Below are 20,489 nucleotides of genomic sequence, written 5' to 3'. Positions count from 1 at the left end.
GAAACAGATTTTGCCCGTGGGTCACCTGTGCATACTCAGGGTCTCGTCTGGTGCTCATTGCCTCCATTTCCATCACTCCCAATACTTCCTTTAAAACCCCATTTCCTACCATACCAGAGTAATTACTGCTTCCAGAGTTCCCTGATCGCCGTCATAGAGAACATGAAAGGAAGGTTGGCCGGTGCTATCAGTGTTGGGTTGGACTTTGAAAGAGAGAGACCAGGACTTAGTAATAGAGGAAAGAGAGAATTCCTCCTACCCCTGTGTAGATAGTACTAATTCTCTAGCTGACCTCTTCAGAAATACATATTTAAACTTTTTTTTTTCTTTTAAGTTGGTTCCACATCCAACATCAGTCTTGAACTCTTGACCCTGAGATCAGGAGTTGCATGCTCTGCCAACTGAGTCAGCCCGTTGCCCCCCAGATACATAAATTTTTAACTTACTCTGTTCAACAAACCTTCATTGAGCTTTGATTCTGTACTAGGTCACAAAGGTAAACAAAGCCCCGTTGTCCCCTTTAGGGGCTTTACATCTTGTGGGGGAAAAAGACAAGTTAACCAATAGTTCAAGTTCAGTATTAGAGATGTCACTTTACTCATAGGTATATAAAAATCACGCTGTCAAGGAGAGAAGAAGGGGTTTTGTCTTGTTTTATCTTATTTGTTAAAGCCTTTTCAGGTGCTGAGCCCTGTGGTATAGGGCCCAACACCTGGAAAACTGCCTTCCAGCCCCTGCCTCTTCTTTTCAAGGCCAATCTGCCCCTGCTGCAGCGGGAACTGCTGCACTGCGCCCGAGCCGCCAAGCAGACCCCATCCCAGTACCTGGCTCAGCATGAACACCTTCTGCTCAACACAAGTATTGCGTCGCCTGCTGATTCTTCTGAGCTGCTCATGGAAGTGCATGGAAACGGAAAGAGGCCCAGTCCAGAAAGGTGAGCAGAGAAGTGCTTTGTTGTCCTTGCTTTTCTAGAATTACCTTGAGCTTCCCCTTTGCTTGCAAAAGAAAGAGAATTTGATTACTGCGATTATATGTAGGTATGGATGCAGAATTTCTAGGGTTAGTTTTGCTTTGTCCCAACGTCTGATCGCAGAGTGTTTCTCAGATCTGTAGGTGTAGCTTCCAGACACAAGTATTTTTCAAAAACTTCAGATGACTATGTACACCTTGGCTGCGAGACTCCACTCTAAGGCATTCTATGGGTCCACTGCTCCAGAACCATAAGAAATACAGTCTGGGTCCCCCAAGGGGGCTCAGTCAGTTGAGCAGATGCCTTCAGCTTAGATCATGATCCCAGGGTCCTGGGATCCATCCCCACCTCAGGCTTCTTGCCCAGCAGGGAGCCTGCTTCTCCCTCTCCCTCTGCCTGCTGCTCCTGCTGCTCCTGCTCTCTCTCTCGCTATCTCTCTCTGTCAAATGAATAAATAAAATCTTTAAGAAAAAAGAAAGAAAAAAAAGACCAAGGCATTTTTTTTCTGATGTGTGAAATCTAATAATAAAGTATAACAATTAATAATTGATGCTTGCTAATGAATCCCCTTTATTTGGATGATTGAAATTGTATTAATTTATTCTGGAAATTCCACTATGAGTGTCTGAAAGTGTTATTTAAGGAAGTAATATTTTAACACAGTGGAAAATGTAATGCATTGTGAAAATTGAAGGAAAATGACTGGAAACTGTACTGATTCCCAAGTGTATTACGTGAACCATTTTCCTCACCTGTGAAGAATTGTTTCTTTCCAAAAAATGGATGTCCAGAGCAGCAAATTTGACCTCGAAATGTTTCTGAACATAGTTGAGCTCATAATCCTCTGTATCCTGCCACATAAGAAAATGCTATAATCTTTCCTTTGCTTCATGAGGTTGAGGTGTTTCTGCCTGATAACCTCTCTTTTCATGCTGGAATAAATCACAGTTTATCTGCCTGGACCCTGGAGAAATTTCCATTCATGCCTTATGTCACACCTTTCTTTATTATCTTCCTGTTTGTGAAAGTGCACAGGACTATACATAACACAAAACGGTGCTTAAGACATTTTTGCATGAACAGTTGTTGATGGGCTCAGATACTTTCGGTTCTTTACAGGAGGGAAGAGAACAGTTTTGAAAGAGACACAATTCCTCCCGAGCCTCCCGCCAAGAGAGTGTGCACCATTAGCCCTGCTCCCCGGCACAGTCCTGCCCTCCCTGTGCCCCTCATGAATCCTGGGGGCCAGTTCCATCCTACTCCTCCACCTCTCCAGCACTATACCTTAGAAGATATTGCAACTTCACACCTGTATCGTGAGCCCAACAAGATGCTAGAACACCGCGAAGTTCGTGAGAGACACCACAGTCTTAGTAAGTGACTTGAGCAGTGTGGTAATGCTTTAAATTCATGTTGAATCTTTGGGTTTCTGTCCTCCTCACAGTTATAAAGCAAAATGATACAATCGTTGCTTTTTTCCACTGAAAAGATAAAACAGTATTGTACATAAAAAAGAAATATTAGAGTTGTTGTGACCTTGTTGCTATTATCCTTAACGGTAGACCTGGGATTAAATGCATTTTAGGAAATACATAATGAAATATTTAAGAATGAAAAGGTATCATTTATTCTCAGGGTGCAAAAAACTAGAGAATGTTGAAACAAATGAGCTAAAATATTAGGGTTTTGGAAATCTGGATGAAGGATATATGAGAATTTGTTATACTGTTTTTGCAATTTGTAAATCTGGATTTATTTCAGAGTAAAGTGTTCTTAAAATTAAACAAAGATACAAAATATGTGGTCTTGAAAGTGAGAGTGCATGGATGGTTAGGTCAGGAGGTAAGCCATATCTCAATTTAAATCTTGGGTCTGCATCCTGGTTGGCTGTGTGATCTTATGCAAGTTGCGTAGGTTCTCTGAACCTCGGGTTATTAGTTTCTAAAATAGAGATGATACTGCTGCTTGTGCTGGGTCATTGTTACATTTGGAATGCCTGGCATATGCATTCTCAGCAACCATTAAATTTAGGAAGAAGCAAAAAACAAACATTACCCAAGATCAGTTTTGAACAAAGCTTACTGTCATGTCCTCATATAAGTTTACTATAGAAGGTTTCCTTGTAGTAACTGCTGAACAGGTGTCAGAGCAGAGAACCAAAGGACTACTAACTTCTGGAGTTTTCCCTGCATTTCATTTGTGGGGTACCCCATGGAGTAAAAAAATTGCAGCACATTTGCTTGTCCCCATTTGGACTTAGGCTCAGCTCAGCTCGCTAGCACCTTTCAGAGGCATGTATCCTCTGTATCATATCGTAGTAGGACTCTGGCTTCATGCAGTGGTAGCTGAATGGCGAGGGCCATGACCATAGTCTCAGCTGCCAGCATTTATAAGTATGGCTTAGATTGCAATATATGCCCATCATATGGACCTTATCTCGTGCAGTCCTCATAGTCCCATGCAGTTGTTAGCCCTTTTTTAGAGATGAGAGGTAAAGGAACTGTGGCCAAAATCTCATAGCTAGAGTGAGTGCTAGAGACAAGATTCTGACCCAGCTATCTGATGCCCAAAGCTTGGCAACATTGCTGATACGCTTTGGCGCCTCCCTTTGCAGCTGTTCTAGGTTGTCCAATCCCTTTTCTCCTATGTCCCTCTTTTTCTGTTAAAAACAGGGCTTGCTGTTGAATTCTTCTGTATTCATACATACTTTTTACCTAGTTTGATCCATTACTTTTTGAGAAAGAAATGTGCTGAAATCTAGCTATAACTGCATTGTGGTCAGATTTTCCTTTAATTTCTAACAATTCTAGAAGAACTTTTTTTTTTTTTTTTTTTTTTTTTTTTTTAAATCTTGAAATGTTTTATGTGAAAGATCTTCAGTACTCTTTCTTCGTGATTTGTTTTAGGTTTACCCATTTGTCTTCTGGGCTGGTTACAGATTCCTTCACTTTCCTTAGTCCTCTTCAACTCATATGCCCTAGTTCTCAATTCTTACCAAGCCAATTACTCCCTCCCCTTTTTAAACAAATACATTGCAGCCCATTCCCTTTGCTCTCCTGAAATGAAAGTTAGAGATACTGTATCCTTAGACCCATGAGGGTAATATATAAGAAATTATTAAAATATGTTAGTGCTTAGGCATGAGTTCACAAAAAGATAAAATAAGCAGGTGCTTACAGAGATACTGGATCACTATTAATAAGACTGGTAACAGCTGTGTTATACTAATGATTTTAAGACTTTGAGCAGTGATGTCATATGTGACAGGATTTTTCAAAATAGTGGACAGCTCTTAATTGAGTATACCCTTGATCCACACAGTCATTGCAATTCTTGCAAATTTCATTATAAATTAAAACCATACAAAAAATATTTTGTGGGAGGTGCCTGGCTGGCTTAGTCAGTAGAACATGCAGCTCTTAATCCTGAGGGTTGTGAATTCAAGCCCCGTGCTGAGCATAGAGCTTTCTTAAAAATACACATATTTTTTGGTAATACAAAGTTGTTTCCAAGTGTTTGTACTGTACCCATTCTAATTATTTATTTGCATTGTGCTGCATCCTTGCCAACATTTAGTATTACCTGACAATTTAATTTTTTTCAGTGTATGGATATGGAATGCTATCTTAGTGACGATTTTATTTGCACTGTAACTGCTTATAACTTTGAATGTCTTCATGTGTTTATGGGCCATCTGTGCTTTTCTGTCTGGTTTACGTGTTTGTTTCTTTTGCCTGTTTTTCTTTTGGGCTGTTTGTCTTTCATAATTGATTGTCAGGTTTTTTATATATTCTAAATATGATTTTTTTGTTGTTAATGGTGGTTTTATGTCATTTTGTGGGTCCCACACACCACTGTAAATCATTGCCCTAGTAGTGTGCTCATAGTTGGTATGGATGTGTGTGTATTTACTTGGTAGAATTTTGTTTATTGAATTCTTCCCTCTATCATCAAATTTAATCTCTAATTTCTAACAGGTCTAAATGGAGGCTATCAAGATGAGTTGGTAGACCACCGTTTGACAGAAAGAGAATGGGCTGATGAATGGAAACATCTTGATCATGTACGACTCTTAACGGTGTATAATTTCCTATTAACATTTAATTCTTAATATTACCAATAATAATGGAGTATATAAGCCTGAAGTGAACTTAACCAGAACCACAGTGTCTCTGCAGTAAAAAGTTGATTTATCAGGGTGCCTGGCTTGCTGTGTCAGTAGAGCATGCAACTCGATTTCAGGGTTGTGAGTTCAAGCCCCTCAAGTCCCATGTTGGGTGTAGAGCTTATTTAAAAAAAGAATAATAATAATAAAATAAAATAAATTTGATTTATCTGGTACTCCCCTAGCTAGAGAGCTAAGAGTAACTCCTAAACCTTTGTAGTGGGGTAATCACTTCAGGATATGACCAAGCAAAATCATAAAGGATAATGATTAAAAACAGGTTTGTGAGTTCAGGTCCCAGCATTGCCACTCCTACCCTTGCGTGATGGGCAAGTTGTTTTTACAGTCTTGCCTTAATTTTTATATCTTAAAAAAAGAATACTGTATTATTTAAATTCACAACAAGGACATCTGGATGGCCTAGCTGTTAAGCATCTGCTTTAGCTCGGGTCATGATCCCAGAGTTATGGGATTGAGCCCCATGTCGGTCTCTCTCTCCTGTGTCCCCTGCTTGTGTTCCCTCTCTCACTGTCCCTCTCTGTCAAATAAATATAATCTTAAAAAAATAATAATAAATTCACAGCAGGATGGTTATAATATGTAAGGTGCTTATCACAGGATCTAGTGTGTATACAAATAAATGGTGCTTCTCCAAAAACAGATGAGAAGGTGGTTTCCCCATAGTGTTGAAAGGACTATATTGTGGTGAAAGACTCTGGTTCCTTCAACTGGAAGAATCCAAAAAGTGTTACTTTGGTTTTTTTTCAAGATTTTTATTTATTTGACAGAGATAGACAGAAAGGAAACACAAGGTGTTTAAAAGCTGTTAAGGGGTGCAGGGGTGACTCAGTTAAGTGTCCCTCTCTTGATTTTGATTTTGGCTCTGGTCATGATATCAGGGTTGTGATACCGAGCCTCATGCTGGGGCTGTGCTGGGCATGGAGCCTGCTTAGGATCCCCCCCACACACACACACTCCCCGATTAAATAAATAAGTAAAAAGAAGCTGTTAAGCATGGCTTTCATATGTAGGCTTGATATGGCTAAATCTGTAAGATACTGAAGCCTTCATTCTTTATAGATTACCAATCCTTAATTTTCAGTATTGGTTATTTGAAAGTCCTAATGTTACTTCTACTTGATTTCCTCTCTGGCTTAGGCTCTGAATTGCATTATGGAAATGGTAGAGAAGACAAGGCGCTCCATGGCAGTTCTCCGGCGCTGTCAGGAATCTGATCGCGAAGAACTCAACTACTGGAAAAGACGATGTAATGAAAACACAGAAATGAGGAAGACAGGGAGCGAGTTGGTCTCCAGGCAGCACAGTCCTGGGAGCGCAGATTCTCTCAGCAATGGTAAGTGGGGAGAGTCTCACTTAAGACGGTAGGGAACGTGGGATGCCCAGGAAGCTCAGTGGTTAAGTGCCTGTCTTTGGCTCAGGTCATGATCCCAGGCTCCTGGGATCAAGTCCCACATTGGGCTCCTTGCTCAGTGGGGGGAGCCTACTTCTCCCTTGCCTGCTCTGTCTGCTGCTTCCCCTGCTTGTGCTCGCTTGCGCTCTCTGACAAATAAATAAAATCTTTATTAAAAAAAAAAAAAAAAAGACAGCAGGGAAGTCTTTTTGTATTTTCCTTTAAAGGAAGATGGTGCTACATTATAGAGTTAGAAAGGACCCAGGTGATGATGAAGAGTAAATAATAAAATATGTCAAGGATTCAGTACCTGGCATGTTCAAAAAATACTGTCTAACGCATGGATGATGAGAATATCTGTGATTTTGTTATTTTTAACTCTCCCTCTGTCTGTGTGCTAAATGATGATCAAAAGAAAGGTAGTTAAAAGTCACCCTGGCTGATGACCTAGGTACTCTCATGTACATCACATTTATTTTCAGTGGTAACCCTGAAAATCTAAAAATGTTCTCCTCACCTCCTTTCCCTCCAACTCCCCATCCTAGAAAATACCATTTATTGACCTCTGTCTGGAGGCCTTTAGTTTGTTTTGTTTTTAAGATTCTATTTATTTGAGAGAGCCCAAGTACAGTGCGGGGAGGGACAGAGGGAGAGGGAGAAGCAGGCTCCCCACTGAGCAGAGAGCCTGGCCTAGGCCTCAATCCCAAGGACCCTGGGATCACGAACTGAGCCAAAGACAGTTACTTAACTGTCTGAGTCACCCCGGTGCCCCTGGAGGCCTTTATCAAAAGTTTTACTATACCAAGGTAGGTTGTCCTATCTTGCCTCTTCTCAGCCTGAAGCAGCAGAGATAAAGCTCTTCTCTTAATCCAGGGTACATGCAGGATGCCGCAGCTTTTTCCTCAAAAGTGCTCTATCACATTCATCTAATGACTGAAAACGTTGCCCTCTCTAAAGACAGCTATATGAGGGCGCCTGGGTGGCTCAGTTGGTTGGACGACTGCCTTCGGCTCAGGTCATGATCCTGGAGTCCCGGGATCGAGTCCCACATCAGGCTCCCAGCTCCATGGGGAGTCTGCTTCTCCCTCTGACCTTCTCCTCGCTCATGTTCTCTCTCACTGTCTCTCTCTCAAATAAATAAATAAAATCTTTAAAAAAAAAAAAAAAAAAAAAAAAATAAAGACAGCTATATGAGGGGCCATCTATGATTAGACTTTTTTCCACCCACCCACTATAAGCTCCCTTTTTTCACAGGGAAGAATGAATCTCTTATTATGACAGATCTAGCATGTTCCACAGACAACAGCTGTTAGTCTAAAAAAAAATTTAAAAGACGAAGACTTTGATAACCCAAGGACCACACTCCCCAACCCTCCCACCAATCTTTTAAAAAAAAAAAGAGAGAGAAACCCTCTCCATCTGAACCCTCAGAAATAGTCCCCATCACAACTTACAGAAGCATCTATAATTTACCATCCAAATCCAAACCTTGCCCCAGGCCGTCTGCTTGTGTTTAGGTGAGCAGCATAGAGTACAGGGTGAGCTGTGGTCCTGAGCTAGCTCTTCTCTAGCCCCCATGGCAGGTCTTCCTGGGGGTTCTGTGTTACCCTCTGTTCATCTGTTTCAGTATCTTCATTAATAAATAGTATACATATTTTGTATTTATTTTTTTAAGATTTTATTTATTTATTTGACAGACCGAGATCACAAGTAGGCACAGAGGCAGGCAGAGAGAGAGGAAGAGAAGCAGGCTCCCTGCTGACCAAAGAGCCCGATTCAGGGCTTGATCCCAGGACCCTGAGATCATGACCTGAGCTGAAGGCAGAAGCCCAACCCACTGAGCCACCCAGGCGCCCCATATTTTGTATTTTTATGTTACTGTTTATTTCTCTTCTATCGTGTTCATTGCAGTGTAGACAGAAGACATCATTCATGTCCTCAATAATCATGCAATTCAAAATGTGGACTAGAGCCATTCCAAAAACAGTTTGTTACTGGACCATGGTCCTACAAGGGGCCTGCCACAGCGTGTACTGGGTGCTGTTTACTTACTTTGGCAAGAGCCCTCTACCTTAAGCAGTGTGCTTAGAGACATGGTGGTTGTGCAGTCTGGCCTAAGTTCACTGTCTCTTTATGGGACTTTGTGGTTTGCAGAGTAGCATTTGGAACAGCACTGTTCTACACTTGGCAGTGTTCTTGGCATAGCACACAGACGTACCAGTGACTTCTAAATAATTAGATAATTCGTGGTTTGTGGATGTTTTTAGCTTTTTTTGGTAATTCATGTTTTAAATGTTTGGGTTATGCAGAAACCACTTGTGGATTATTTAAGTGTTTAGTATTTAAGTATTTTGGTGATTCTCAGAGAAATGGACTAGAGACTGGATAGCATTACTACTTTCCCCATTTAAAATAATGAAATAAAGGTTCCCTCTATCTGAACATTGGTGATTTAGGATATTTTCAGGGTTAAATTTGGTTCAGACAACAAGGGATATATTTTGGAATTTTATTTAAGGTTGCATAAATAAGTAGGAAAAGCATAAGGAAACAGAAGAAAGTGATCATCATAGAGATCAAGAGAATGGTTTTCTCTGGGGGTTTGGGGTGGAGGCTGTGAGTGATGGAGAGTACAGAGTGAGCGCTCATTGTCTCTACCAGCTCTTCTGAGGACAGGATTGTAGGTCTGACTAGCATTTGAACAGCACTGTGGCTTAACTATTACTCATCTCTTGGGGATTTGGGGTTGCTGGAAGTGTCTGTCTTGACCAGAAGGTTTATGGATGTTCACTTTATAGTTTTTTCAGCAAACCGTGCATTAGTATTTTTAAGAACTTGTTAGTCATATAATCCAAATCAGATGAGTTTCAGAAACCATGAGCAGACAGTGAAGATAGTGTAGTTACTGAAAAAGTTAAAAAAAAAAAAAAATTATCCAGAACTGAAAGGCAGTATTCCAATTTGAACCAGTCTACGAATTAAAACAACACTGTGGAAGAAGCAAATATCAGTATCATGAAAGTTAGAAGACAACTCTGAAGGAAAGTCATTTTAACTTAGAATTCTGTGTTAGACTTGGGGCTCCTGGATGTTGGCAGTCAGTTGAACATCTGACTCGGTTCGGCTGGGCTGGGTCTCAGTCATGGTATCAAGCCCCACTGTGGGGCTCTGCACTGGGCATGGAATCTTGAGATTCTCCTTCTCCCTCTGCCACTCCTTCCCAGTTTCAAGGACACACTCTCTTTCTGTCTCTAAAATAACTCAATAGATCTTTTCAAAAATTCTGTACTAGACCAAAACCATTAAATGTTTGATTAACAAACTGCAGTTTTTCAAAAAATGTACTCCGTCATCAAAATGATGACTCAGTTTGTTAGGCGTCGGGTTCTTGGTTTAATCTCAGGTCATGATCTCATGGGCCCTGAGATTGAGCTTCATGTCAGGCTTTGTGCTCAATGGAGGGTCTGCTTGATGGTTCTCTCCCTCTGCCCCTCTTCCCACTCGTGTGCACTTGCTCTCTCTTTATAAATAAATGTTTTTTTAAAATGTACCTCTGTATTGCCCTTTCTCATGGTATCTACCACAGTTGAGTAGGATATGCCCTAAAGGAGGGAAGTAAATCAGAGTGAAAGACATGGAATTTATTAAACAGGACCCATCTTAAATCGGAAGGAGGGCTACCTGCCTGGCTCATTTGGTTAAGCAGCTGCCTCCAGCTGAGGTCATGATCTCAGGGTCCTGGGATGGAATCCCAAGTCTGGCTCCCTGCTCAGTGGTTAGTCTGCTTCTCCCTCTCCCTCTGTGATCTCTTGCTCTCTCTTTCAAATAAATAAAAAATCATTTAAAAAAAAAAGAGAGAGAACGGAAGGAAATCCCTAACCTGGTGAGGGAGGGTCGTAATCCCTCAGGGTTTAGCAAACCTAGAAAGCAAACCTTAGAAGGTTGGAATAGCCTGAAAACTTGCTGGAGATTTCAAGAACATGAAATTTTAAAATATTTATACAATAGAAAGAGAAGTTGAGGTTGAATGAGAAATAATTACATGAGAAATTTAGCACCTGACTAAACAAGGCAGTTATTAACCCTTAAAAAAAGGCTAGGCGCCTGGGTGGCTCAGTTGGTTGAGCGACTGCCTTCAGCTCAGGTCATCATCCGTGAGTCCCAGGATCGAGTCCCACATTGGGCTTCCAGCTCCATGGGGAGTCTCCTTCTTCCTCTGACCTTCTCCCTTCTCATGCGTGAACGTGCTCTCTCTCTCTCTCAAATACATAAAATCTAAAAAAAATAGAAATGGGATCAGGAAGATACAGAGATTCACAGAATCTGAAACACATGACTCAGCTGTGATAAGCATTTACATTCAGTACTGTGAATGTTGACTACTAGTGTAACACAATTTGAGTATCTCTGTCTGAGGGAATGGAAGGGGAAGAAATTGTGAATGCATCTGGGGTGACATGGGGGTGGCGGTTAAAAGAGAGTGAAATGGCTGGTCAGTCAGTAATGCCCACGGTGGAAAAATCAGGATGTAGCAATACCAGAAGAAAGTTTACCAGTGTTACAGTAGAGAATACATAAGATCGACAGAGAGGTGGTCCTCCCAGTATGGTTTTGAAGACTTCACTTAAGAACCCTAGATTCTAAATCAGGCACTTTTCTTGAGTGGTTAGTCCTAGGTGCCCATTAGATTCCATGCTCTGGCCCCATGTCAGGATTCTGATTTAATTGAACTGAGATGGGACCTGGGCTTCCAGAGTTGAGACCATTGCTTTATATATCCCAAAATAGTCTCATGGGGTCATCATCATTTTTTAGTTGAAATTACATGGCTCATTGTAGAAAATACAGAAACTTAGAAAAAAAATTATTAGCTCCTCATCTCACTCTGAAGAATTTTGAAATATATCTGAGAATCATGTTATAGCTTTGTATTATAGCTTTGTATTGTAAATGTAAGTTCATATTAAGCCTGTTCTCACATCATTAAAGATTTTACAAATATAATTTCAATAACTGTACAACATTCTACCTTGTAAATATAATTTCTTTATTCCATTTTTGCTGTTGAACATTATCTTTTTTTTTTTTTTTTTTTTTTTTTGCTTGTTATATTTTTGTTCTTCAGCGAGTAAAGCAGTATTTAAAATCTTTATAGGTAACAATTTTTCAAACGTCTTGCATCTTTCCCTTAGGATATATATTCTTAGCTATACAATTAATAGGTTGTGAATATAATCATTTTTGTTCATTTGATCTTGGGTTTTGTTTTTTTGTTTTTTCCCCCATCCCACCTAGGTTTGTTTTGATGGATGAGATAGCTAATATTTATGGAATTAAATTTATCACTTCGTTTTATAGTTTGTTCCTTGACCTTGATCCCCATCTAGTGTACAACAAATACATCTGTATTGTATTCAAGACTGTGTGTTTGGGTATTAGCTATCTAACTTAAAATTTCCCAAGTTGTTTAAACTTTCCTACCAACAAATAATGAGTACCCATCCTTTAGATACTGAAATGATGTAATTATCTGATACTCCATTTTGTTAAATACTTCAGTTTTCTTCATTGATCTTTCTATATTAGTTAATAAGTTTAGTAACAGTAGTTTATCTGGGCTCTTACTGTGTTCTAGCCAGTGTTAAACCTTTCACATGTGCTTTCAAAGCTGTTGAGTTACAAGAACTGCTATTACATTCTTTGATAGATGGCAAAACTGAGGCTTAAATAAATTAAAAATTTGGCCAAAAGTGGTCTCATTATTAGTAAACCAGGATTGTTAAGTATGGTGTTCCAGAACCAGCACACACTCTTTAAGCCATTAAGTTCTGCCACTTCCCAGTGCAATATCAAACTTTCAATTATTACAGCTTTAATATGTGTTTTAATATCTGGTCATGTTAGACACACTTTTTTTCCTTGGGTTTTTTTTTTTTTTTTTTTTTTTTTAAAGATTTTATTTATTTATTTGACAGAGAGAGATCACAAGTAGGCAGAGAGGCAGGCAGAGAGAGAGAGGAGGAAGCAGGCTCCCCGCTGAGCAGAGAGCCCGATGCGGGACTCGATCCCAGGACCCTGAGATCATGACCTGAGCCGAAGGCAGCGGCTTAACCCACTGAGCCACCCAGGCGCCCCTCCTTGGGTATTTTAATTTGTTCTCTAAAATAAGATTATTTTAAATGGATTACAGTGTAAAAACGGCGAGCAATATGGAAACCTATAAATAGTGAAAATCCTGCTGTCACTGCACTTTTTCTTTCCTGCTCCCCTAGGTTCACTTATTAGCAAATTAGTCTATTCTTACAGAATTTTGTATACATATACTTAAAGAACATTTTCCCAATTTTTTATTTTGAAGATTATCAAGCACATAAAAATGTTAAAAGAGCACACATTTGTACTGTACCTAGATTCACCTTGTTTTTCACATTTTGCCCTATTGGCTTTATCCCATTATGGGTGGGTAGCTAGGTGGGTACACTCTCCCCCAAACCATTATGACAGTCATCTGTAAATGTTTCGTTCTATTTCTCCTAAGAACCAGAGCATTCTCCTATATAACCACTGTACCAATTCATAGCCCATTTCTAACCAGTTATTTGCATTATCTGTCTTGCCTTTGATTACAGTAGCCTCTGAGACTCTATTTTTCTTTCTTTCTTTTTTTTTTTTTTTTAAGATTTTATTCATTTATCGGGGGGCGGGGGAGAGCGAGCACAGGCAGACAGAATGGCAGGCAGAGGGAGAAGCAGGCTCCCTGCTGAGCAAGGAGCCCGATGTGGGACTCGATCCCAGGATGCTGGGATCATGACCTGAGCTGAAGGCAGCTGCTTAACCAACTGAGCCACCCAGGCATCCCGAGACTCTATTTTTCTTATTGAACCAGCTAAAAATCCTAATTTCTGTTCCTTTCTGGATTAAAGGTATAAAAACAGTTACTCTGGCTTCTGGAAGTACCATGAAAATGTCTCTAGTTTCCAGCTGTGTTCTGAGTAAGTGGAGAAATTCCTTTGGGGTCAAATGCCTCTTACCTTTTACATCTGTCAGTGAAATAAAATACTGGGGACTGCGCAGATGCAAAAGATACGACCAAGGCATATGATAACTGAAACGAAGTGGTTTTTTCTTGGTTGGTCAGACATGACTTCCCCCGCATCCCCACAAGTAAACAAGTGTTTCTTCTATCATTTAATACCAATAGTAGCTTCTCTACATGCTCAAACCTTTTTTCTCACTGGTTTTCCTTACTTAAGATTCCACTGAAATTGATCCACTACCTTCTTTAGCTTCTGTCACATTGATTCTTCTGATTCTAGATTTTTCCCTATATTTATTTCATGAGTCTCATCCTTGAGTCTCTAGGTATTAGACAAATGTCTCCGTGAATCAGGAACCTCACCCTCGTTAAAGAGAGCCCTTCTCTTTGCTTTTTATTGACAGTACTAGCGCTTCCTAGAGAGTCCAGTGTCACAGAAAGTATTAGTATTATCAGTATTTTAAACCTATGTGGTCCTTGGTTGGGTTGATGAAAATGTTCCGAGAACTAGATGGTGAGGACGGTTGTACAATATTATGTATGTACTAAATGTCAATGAGTTACACACTTTAAAATGGTAATTTTAGGGGTGCCTGGGTGGCTCAGTGGGTTAAGCCGCTGCCTTCGGCTCAGGTCATGATCTCAGGGTCCTGGGATCGAGTCCCGCATCGGGCGCTCTGCTCAGCGGGGAGCCTGCTTCCTTCTCTCTCTGCCTGCCTCTGCCTACTTGTGATCTCTCTCTGTCAAATAAATAAAATCTTTTAAAAATTAAAAAATAATAAAATGGTAATTTTATTTGTATTTTACATGATTTTTAAAAGCCTCATTTTCCCCTCCTAGCTCTCCAGGGAATATAGAAGAAGGTTCTTTGTGCTGATAGCTCCTGGAATACGAGAGATTCCCTCCCTTTCCCAGACCAGTTTAAATCCAGTTGCCAGGCATTCTCAGAAGTAGCCATTTTATAAAGCTGGCAAACATTTCATGCCATGCTGCCCCCTCCTCCCATACTGACTGTTCCCTGATTCCTTTTTGCTCCATGGATGGTGAGTATTGAGAGCATAAAATCTGCTTTTCAGATCAGCCTCAGTGTAATTCATAAGGAAATGAGGAAGTCTATTGGGATTGACTAATTAAAAAAAAACTCAATAGACCCACTTCTTACAAAGTATTGTATCTTAAAATCACAATAAACATAGTTTGTGTGTGTTTGTCCGCGCGCGCGCCTGTAAAACCCTTCACCCTTATGCCCTTCCAAGCAACCCTCAGGGGTGCCTCTTTGGGGTATATTTGAAATGCACTGTTACAGATCAGAGTAGTTTCTTTACTGCTTCGCTTTTTATTTGTTTATAAGCATTTTAGGAAGTTTTAAAAGAAGCCTCCTTAAATCACATGTAAAGCTCAGAGTTGCCCCACCTAAAAAAATGCTAAGAAGCAAAAGCTACGTTCTCTGACATGTCTTCAGAACAGTTGATGGAGACCTGTACATGATGGGATGGTTAAATTGGATAGGGATACCCACACACATCTGTTCACTTAAGTACCTGTCGATAGCTGTATTTACATTTTAGGGAGTATCTTAAAATACATACATGATTATAGGGAAACAATAAGGACATACAGATAAAAGAAAAAAGTGAAGATCACTTTTAATCTCACTTTTTTGAATTGAAATACTGTTACTCTTTGAGGTGCGCGCGTGTGTGTGTGTTTTAGAACTAAACATTAACTGTACTTTGTATAATCTTGATTTTATTCCTTACCAGAATGTTCGTTGCACTAAATGAAGATACATCTTTGAGTCTTTCTAAGAGACGAGAGAGGGGTTTTAACTCCTAGTGAATTTTTCATTAAAATTTTCCATAAAAATAAAGCATGTTGGTTATAGACCACTTCTAACCCTGTCCTATTTATTCCTTCTGTAGATTCGCAGCGAGAATTCAACAGTAGGCCAGGAACAGGATACGTACCTGTGGAGTTTTGGAAAAAAACTGGTACGTATTTGTCTGCTGCTAGGTCACACATACTCACTAATTTGTGTGAGCTTGGAGTGCATGTTCCGGGGAAACGTGGTTGGCTCATAACTTTCTCCTCAGAACTCTAGGCTCCTGCCTTTCCCTTTCCAACTTTCACATACACCTAGACTGTGTCTCATGTCACTTGGCAGGTCAAGAGTTAGGAATGACTTCCTATAGTCCACTTAAGTCCCTTGCATACCCTTCTGCTGGGTCATCCTTAGGCATTAAATAACCAACTTTTCCTTCCCTATTTATATGCCTTATTTCTGAGCATGTAGCTCGGTTCATTTCTGCCTGTTATCTTCACTCGAATCTACACACATTCTGTTCACACACGATCACATTTGGTTCATTCGGGCCTTGAAACAGGCCTCCACTCTTCCTTTCACCCTCATTGTTCCCAGATTTGTCAAGACTGTTCTGCATGGGCCTCATTTTCTAGAAGACTGAAAGGAGGGTGGGTCTGCCTCTTGTGGTAAGATAGTGGGTGAAACTAACCTCACGTTCCTAATTCTATCCTTGTCCAGACATGACTTCTCTTCTTTCTAGACTCCCTTTTCCAGGATCTTTTTTTTGTAGTCCAGTATAGTTTTTTTTCTTAAGATAAAATTTACTTCTGCAAAAGTTAATGCTTGTCCTTCATAAAGATTCTTTAGGGAGCATCAAGATCATCATTAAAAACAAATGGACAAAAGGTGTGAACAAATTATGAGAAATACAAATAAGCATACTGCAGAATGTTTATTCGACTGGCAGTGTAGGAAAATGTAAGATAAAGCAGCCCTGATCGATTAGCCCCGAGTGTCTTTATTGATGTGTATTTGTTGACCTGTTTTTAGGGGACCTTGCTAATGACTCTGAATAATTCATTAGTGGTTTATATATGAAAGTATTAGGTATGACCAACCTTGAGTATGTGCAGAGCTTTTAAGATTTTATTTTACTTTTTATTAAAGATTTTATTCATTCATTAGGGTACGAGAGAGAGCATGTGCCAGAGGGTAGAGGGAGAAGCAGGCTCCCCACTATGCTGGAAACCTGACATGGGGCTCAGTTCCAGAACCCTGGGACCATGACCTGAGCCACCTAGGCGCTCCAGGATTTTATTTTTAGCGTGGGGCTTGAATTCACAACCCTAAGGTCAAGAGTTGACGGCCTATTGACTGAGCCAGAGTAGATGCAAATTCTTACAATCTTTCCTGTTTCATACCTTTGAATTCTTCCTCTCAAAAGCATATAATCCAGACTTAGCCACACAGATTGTTTAAAAAACAAAAATATGTACAAAGATAACCATTTTTAGTATATTCTGTGTGAATTTATAGGGTGACACCACAAAGTATTATTTTACCATTAAAAATAATTTGGAGGGGCGCCTGAGTGGCTCAGTGGGTTAAAGCCTCTGCCTTTGGCTCAGGTCATGATCTCATGGGTTGTGGGATCAAGCCCTGAGACAAGTACACAACTCAGTGGAGAGCCTGCTTGAAGATTCTCTCCCTCTGCCCCTCTCCCTCTTCACGCTGTCTCTCTCAAATAAGCCTTAAAAAAATAATAATTTGGGAAACTCTATAGCAGCTTGGGAAAATCTTTGTAGTTGGAAATGGGGAAAGCTTTATTACCAAGAAGTGGATTAGGATTACAGGAAATGAAGAAAGCAGTTGTTAAGGTAGAGAGAAATACTACCATGCATAAGATCTCGTTGATAACTAGTGATTTCCTGCTTGGGAGGTAACATTGGTTAACTATGGTTAAGAGCCAAACTTTGGTGTTGAAATGGCTGGATTTGAGTCCTTCCTCTGCTGTGGTGTTGTCTGCAGCCTTCAGTGACTTTAGCAAGGTAGTTATTCAAACTGTCACTCTTGCTGATTGACCCTTAATTTGAAAGGATAAAATATATGTCAAGGAGTTACTGTGTTGATCAGGACACCTCTCTGGAAAATAGTAAGAGACTTATGAAGAGTAGCAATGGTGGGTCACAGTGAACCTGTGTAGGTACCAAGAGTAAAGGAAGCATGGAGTTCACTGTCAAGTCAGCTCAGCAGCATCCTTGTCCTTTGGAGTGAAAACAGCTTTTCTTAAAGGCTGGAGTGATAAGATGAAAAGACGTAGGATGGCATCCTAGAATACATTATTTAGATCTTCTTTGAGCCTAGGCCATGTGAAAGAACCAAGCCATAAAGGAGGCTTAGGTTTTTGGGTTTTCTAGTCTTGTGGGCCCAAAAAGGTGGTCACTCACATTAGGTCTTGGAGATGAGACTCAACACATGGTGTATGCCATTTGGAGTGTCCATTCTTTGGAAACCAAGCAGGATGGTGGTGATGGGAGGAAGTGATCAGGAACAAAGTGGGGTAATATCAATTGTAGACAGGGCTTTGGAAGCCCAGGCTCCTGGTATGCCCAAATCTGTACCCCATGTTGCTCTGTTGTTCAGTCTTCTATACCTAACTGCCTCCTGGCCATTTGTACCTGGATATCCCAGAGGCACTTAAGTCTTCTCACTTGTCCACATGGCATTTTGCTTAGTACCTACCTGTTCCGTTTCATAGCACTATCTCTTTACCTTCACCTCCAGACCCTTAGGTGCTGCAAGCCTCATCCTGTCTCATCCTTTCCTCTATGCCACTTGGACCTACCTGATTTCAGAGTCGTTTCTGTCAGCTGGATTTCTACTACCCCAGCATCTTGCAGGCCGTCTCTGCCTTCAGGCCTTCCTCTGTACATAGAACCCTTCAAGAGTTCATGTTTTCTTTAGAAGAAAAGCCAAAGTCCCTAGCATGGGTTGCAGGACTTTGCAGATACCATTTCCACCTACCGTCTCAACCAAGACGCATTTTCTTGATCTCCCTGCCACTTGTAGAGCTGACCACTTTTCTCTTTGGAACTCCTCTCTCTTGTACTGACATCTATTATGGATCCCAAGCCACCTGTGTACTTTGATCACAAGCAGTTAGGTGAAAAGGACGATGTCCTAGTCCCCTCGGTATCCCCAGCCCTTAGCATAGTGCCTCCCACCATCTCCACACCCAACAAATGAGTACATAAACAGACAAGTGAGTATAAGAACAAAAGTGAATGTGTATGTCATATGTTAAACCTTCTGTATTTTTGGAAAAGTCCTCTTGTTTCAGCTCTGTGCCTTCTTGCAAGTCGTAGGGAGTGGGAGGGAAAAGATTTCTCGGCCAGTTGATTTTACTGTCACTTTCTTCTAGAAGAAGCTGTGAATAAGGTGAAAATTCAGGCCATGTCAGAAGTACAGAAAGCCGTTGCTGAGGCAGAGCAAAAAGCCTTTGAAGTGATTGCAACGGAGAGAGCTCGGATGGAGCAAACCATAGCGGACGTAAAACGACAGGCTGCGGAAGATGCCTTCCTCGTCATAAATGAGCAAGAAGAGTCAACAGAGGTCAGAGTTCTGTTACCCCTGGGGGCCGAGGAATTGGGCAAGAGGGTGCTGAGGTGGTGGCCAGGGCTGAGGCAGCTGCAGTCACCGAGCCCACTGTTTCCTTAAGGGCAGGCAGACAAAAAGGGCAGCTCTTGAACGAGATAATCATTTTATCTATCAAGTACCAGAAGAATTTTGTTTCTTAGTTGTTAATATCCTTACATAAAGCAGCTCATTGTGTCAGTTTCAATTTTGAAAACTCACCCTAACGACAGAGTTTGTGGATTTACATAATTATGATGACCACCTTTGACTAGTGGGCTCTCCATGAGCAGGAGACACAGAGTTAAGTGCATGTTGCCTCTTTGATCTTCACAGTGATCCTGTGAGGTAGGTATTGTTGGGTTCCAACTTTACAAAGAGGAAACTGTGGCTTAAGGAATTTCACTGATGGAATCCCCTAGTGCTGAAGCCAGGGTAGGGGTAAGGAGATGCAGGGCCCTATAGCATTTGGTCTGTTTATAGGTCTTTTAGGGATTGAACTGACAGATCAGGCAGACATGCCCACCTCTCCAAGACCCAGGGCCCAGCACACAGTTTGTTTCTACACAGGACACTTGTACCAGTGAGGACGAAAGTAAAACTGAAAAGAAAAAAGCAGATGACAAAAACATCGTTAACCGTCCTTTGGAATATAAAAAAGTTTTACTGTAATTTTCCTTTCCGTTATTTTTTCAGCTTTGAGATAAACTTTATGTCCTGAAACAAGCCTATTTCTGAAAGGAGGCAGATCCATGTACCAGTTAAGACATAAAGAACTTGGGGTTTTTTGTTGGTTCTGTTTAAACAGCAGAAATGTTGCTGTCTCACTTTGTGTAAATGACACCCTGTGGTATAGTAGTGCCAGACCTGGCAGGTGAAGAGGAACAGGCCCGGTGAAGAGGATATGGGAAAGTTCCTCATTGTAGCGCCCCAACAAGGCTCTGAATTGTGGGGAAATAGTTCCATTGACCCTCTTGTTTTTGAGCAGTGACCTCTGTGTTTCTGTTCGTATTTAATTGTCTGTCTGTAGCCATCCGCGTCTACATCAGTATCCATTCATATTTACCTGTTTTTACATCTGTTTATCTTCAACTGCATCTGCCTCCAAAAAAGGAGGGGAACGTTTTGGCTAAAAGCATGAGTTCTGGATCTAGACTGTGCAGTTTAAATCCCAGCTCTCCATTTATAGCATTGTTCTGTGAAGGTCCTATCATTTTAAACAGTGCACAAAGTGACCTGCCGGTGAGGCACACACCAGCACCCATCCCAGCAAACTCTTTCCACAATGGGGGCGGGATAGAAGCTGTGGGTTAGTTTGCATTGGGCCAGAAAGGACGAATTCGCTTTATTTTCATCCAGAAAATACTGTATGAAGTCCAGCAGGCATTTCTGGGGTTTCTTCTGAGAAGTGGTGGGGTATAACGGACAGAGCCTAGAACGGGAGTTTAGGAGCCCTGAGTTCTAGTCCTG

The 20,489-nt window shown here is 40.8% G+C and overlaps 1 protein-coding gene across 6 annotated transcripts in view; it reads left to right on the top strand.

The window, feature by feature from the left end:
• The window catches only part of CBFA2T2 (CBFA2/RUNX1 partner transcriptional co-repressor 2), a 160,525-nt gene that overhangs the window by 131,828 nt on the left and 8,208 nt on the right, over window positions 1–20,489 (top strand). For 3 of the 6 annotated variants that reach the window (XM_059133523.1, XM_059133525.1, XM_059133526.1), the window contains exons 5-11: window positions 753–934; window positions 2,090–2,343; window positions 4,948–5,033; window positions 6,294–6,489; window positions 13,470–13,538; window positions 15,505–15,573; window positions 18,808–18,998. In XM_059133523.1, the coding sequence (XP_058989506.1) occupies window positions 753–934; window positions 2,090–2,343; window positions 4,948–5,033; window positions 6,294–6,489; window positions 13,470–13,538; window positions 15,505–15,573; window positions 18,808–18,998 (1,047 nt within the window). The remainder of the gene's footprint in view (window positions 1–752; window positions 935–2,089; window positions 2,344–4,947; window positions 5,034–6,293; window positions 6,490–13,469; window positions 13,539–15,504; window positions 15,574–18,807; window positions 18,999–20,489) is intronic. The other 3 variants (XM_059133524.1, XM_059133528.1, XM_059133527.1) reach the window with 3 other exon arrangements.

The sequence above is a fragment of the Mustela lutreola genome, chromosome 9 (genome assembly GCF_030435805.1).
Source record: "Mustela lutreola isolate mMusLut2 chromosome 9, mMusLut2.pri, whole genome shotgun sequence".
In the NCBI taxonomy this organism is placed as follows: domain Eukaryota; kingdom Metazoa; phylum Chordata; class Mammalia; order Carnivora; family Mustelidae; genus Mustela; species Mustela lutreola.
Note: the sequence above shows the minus strand (reverse complement) of the source record. Positions and strands in the feature narration are given on the sequence as shown.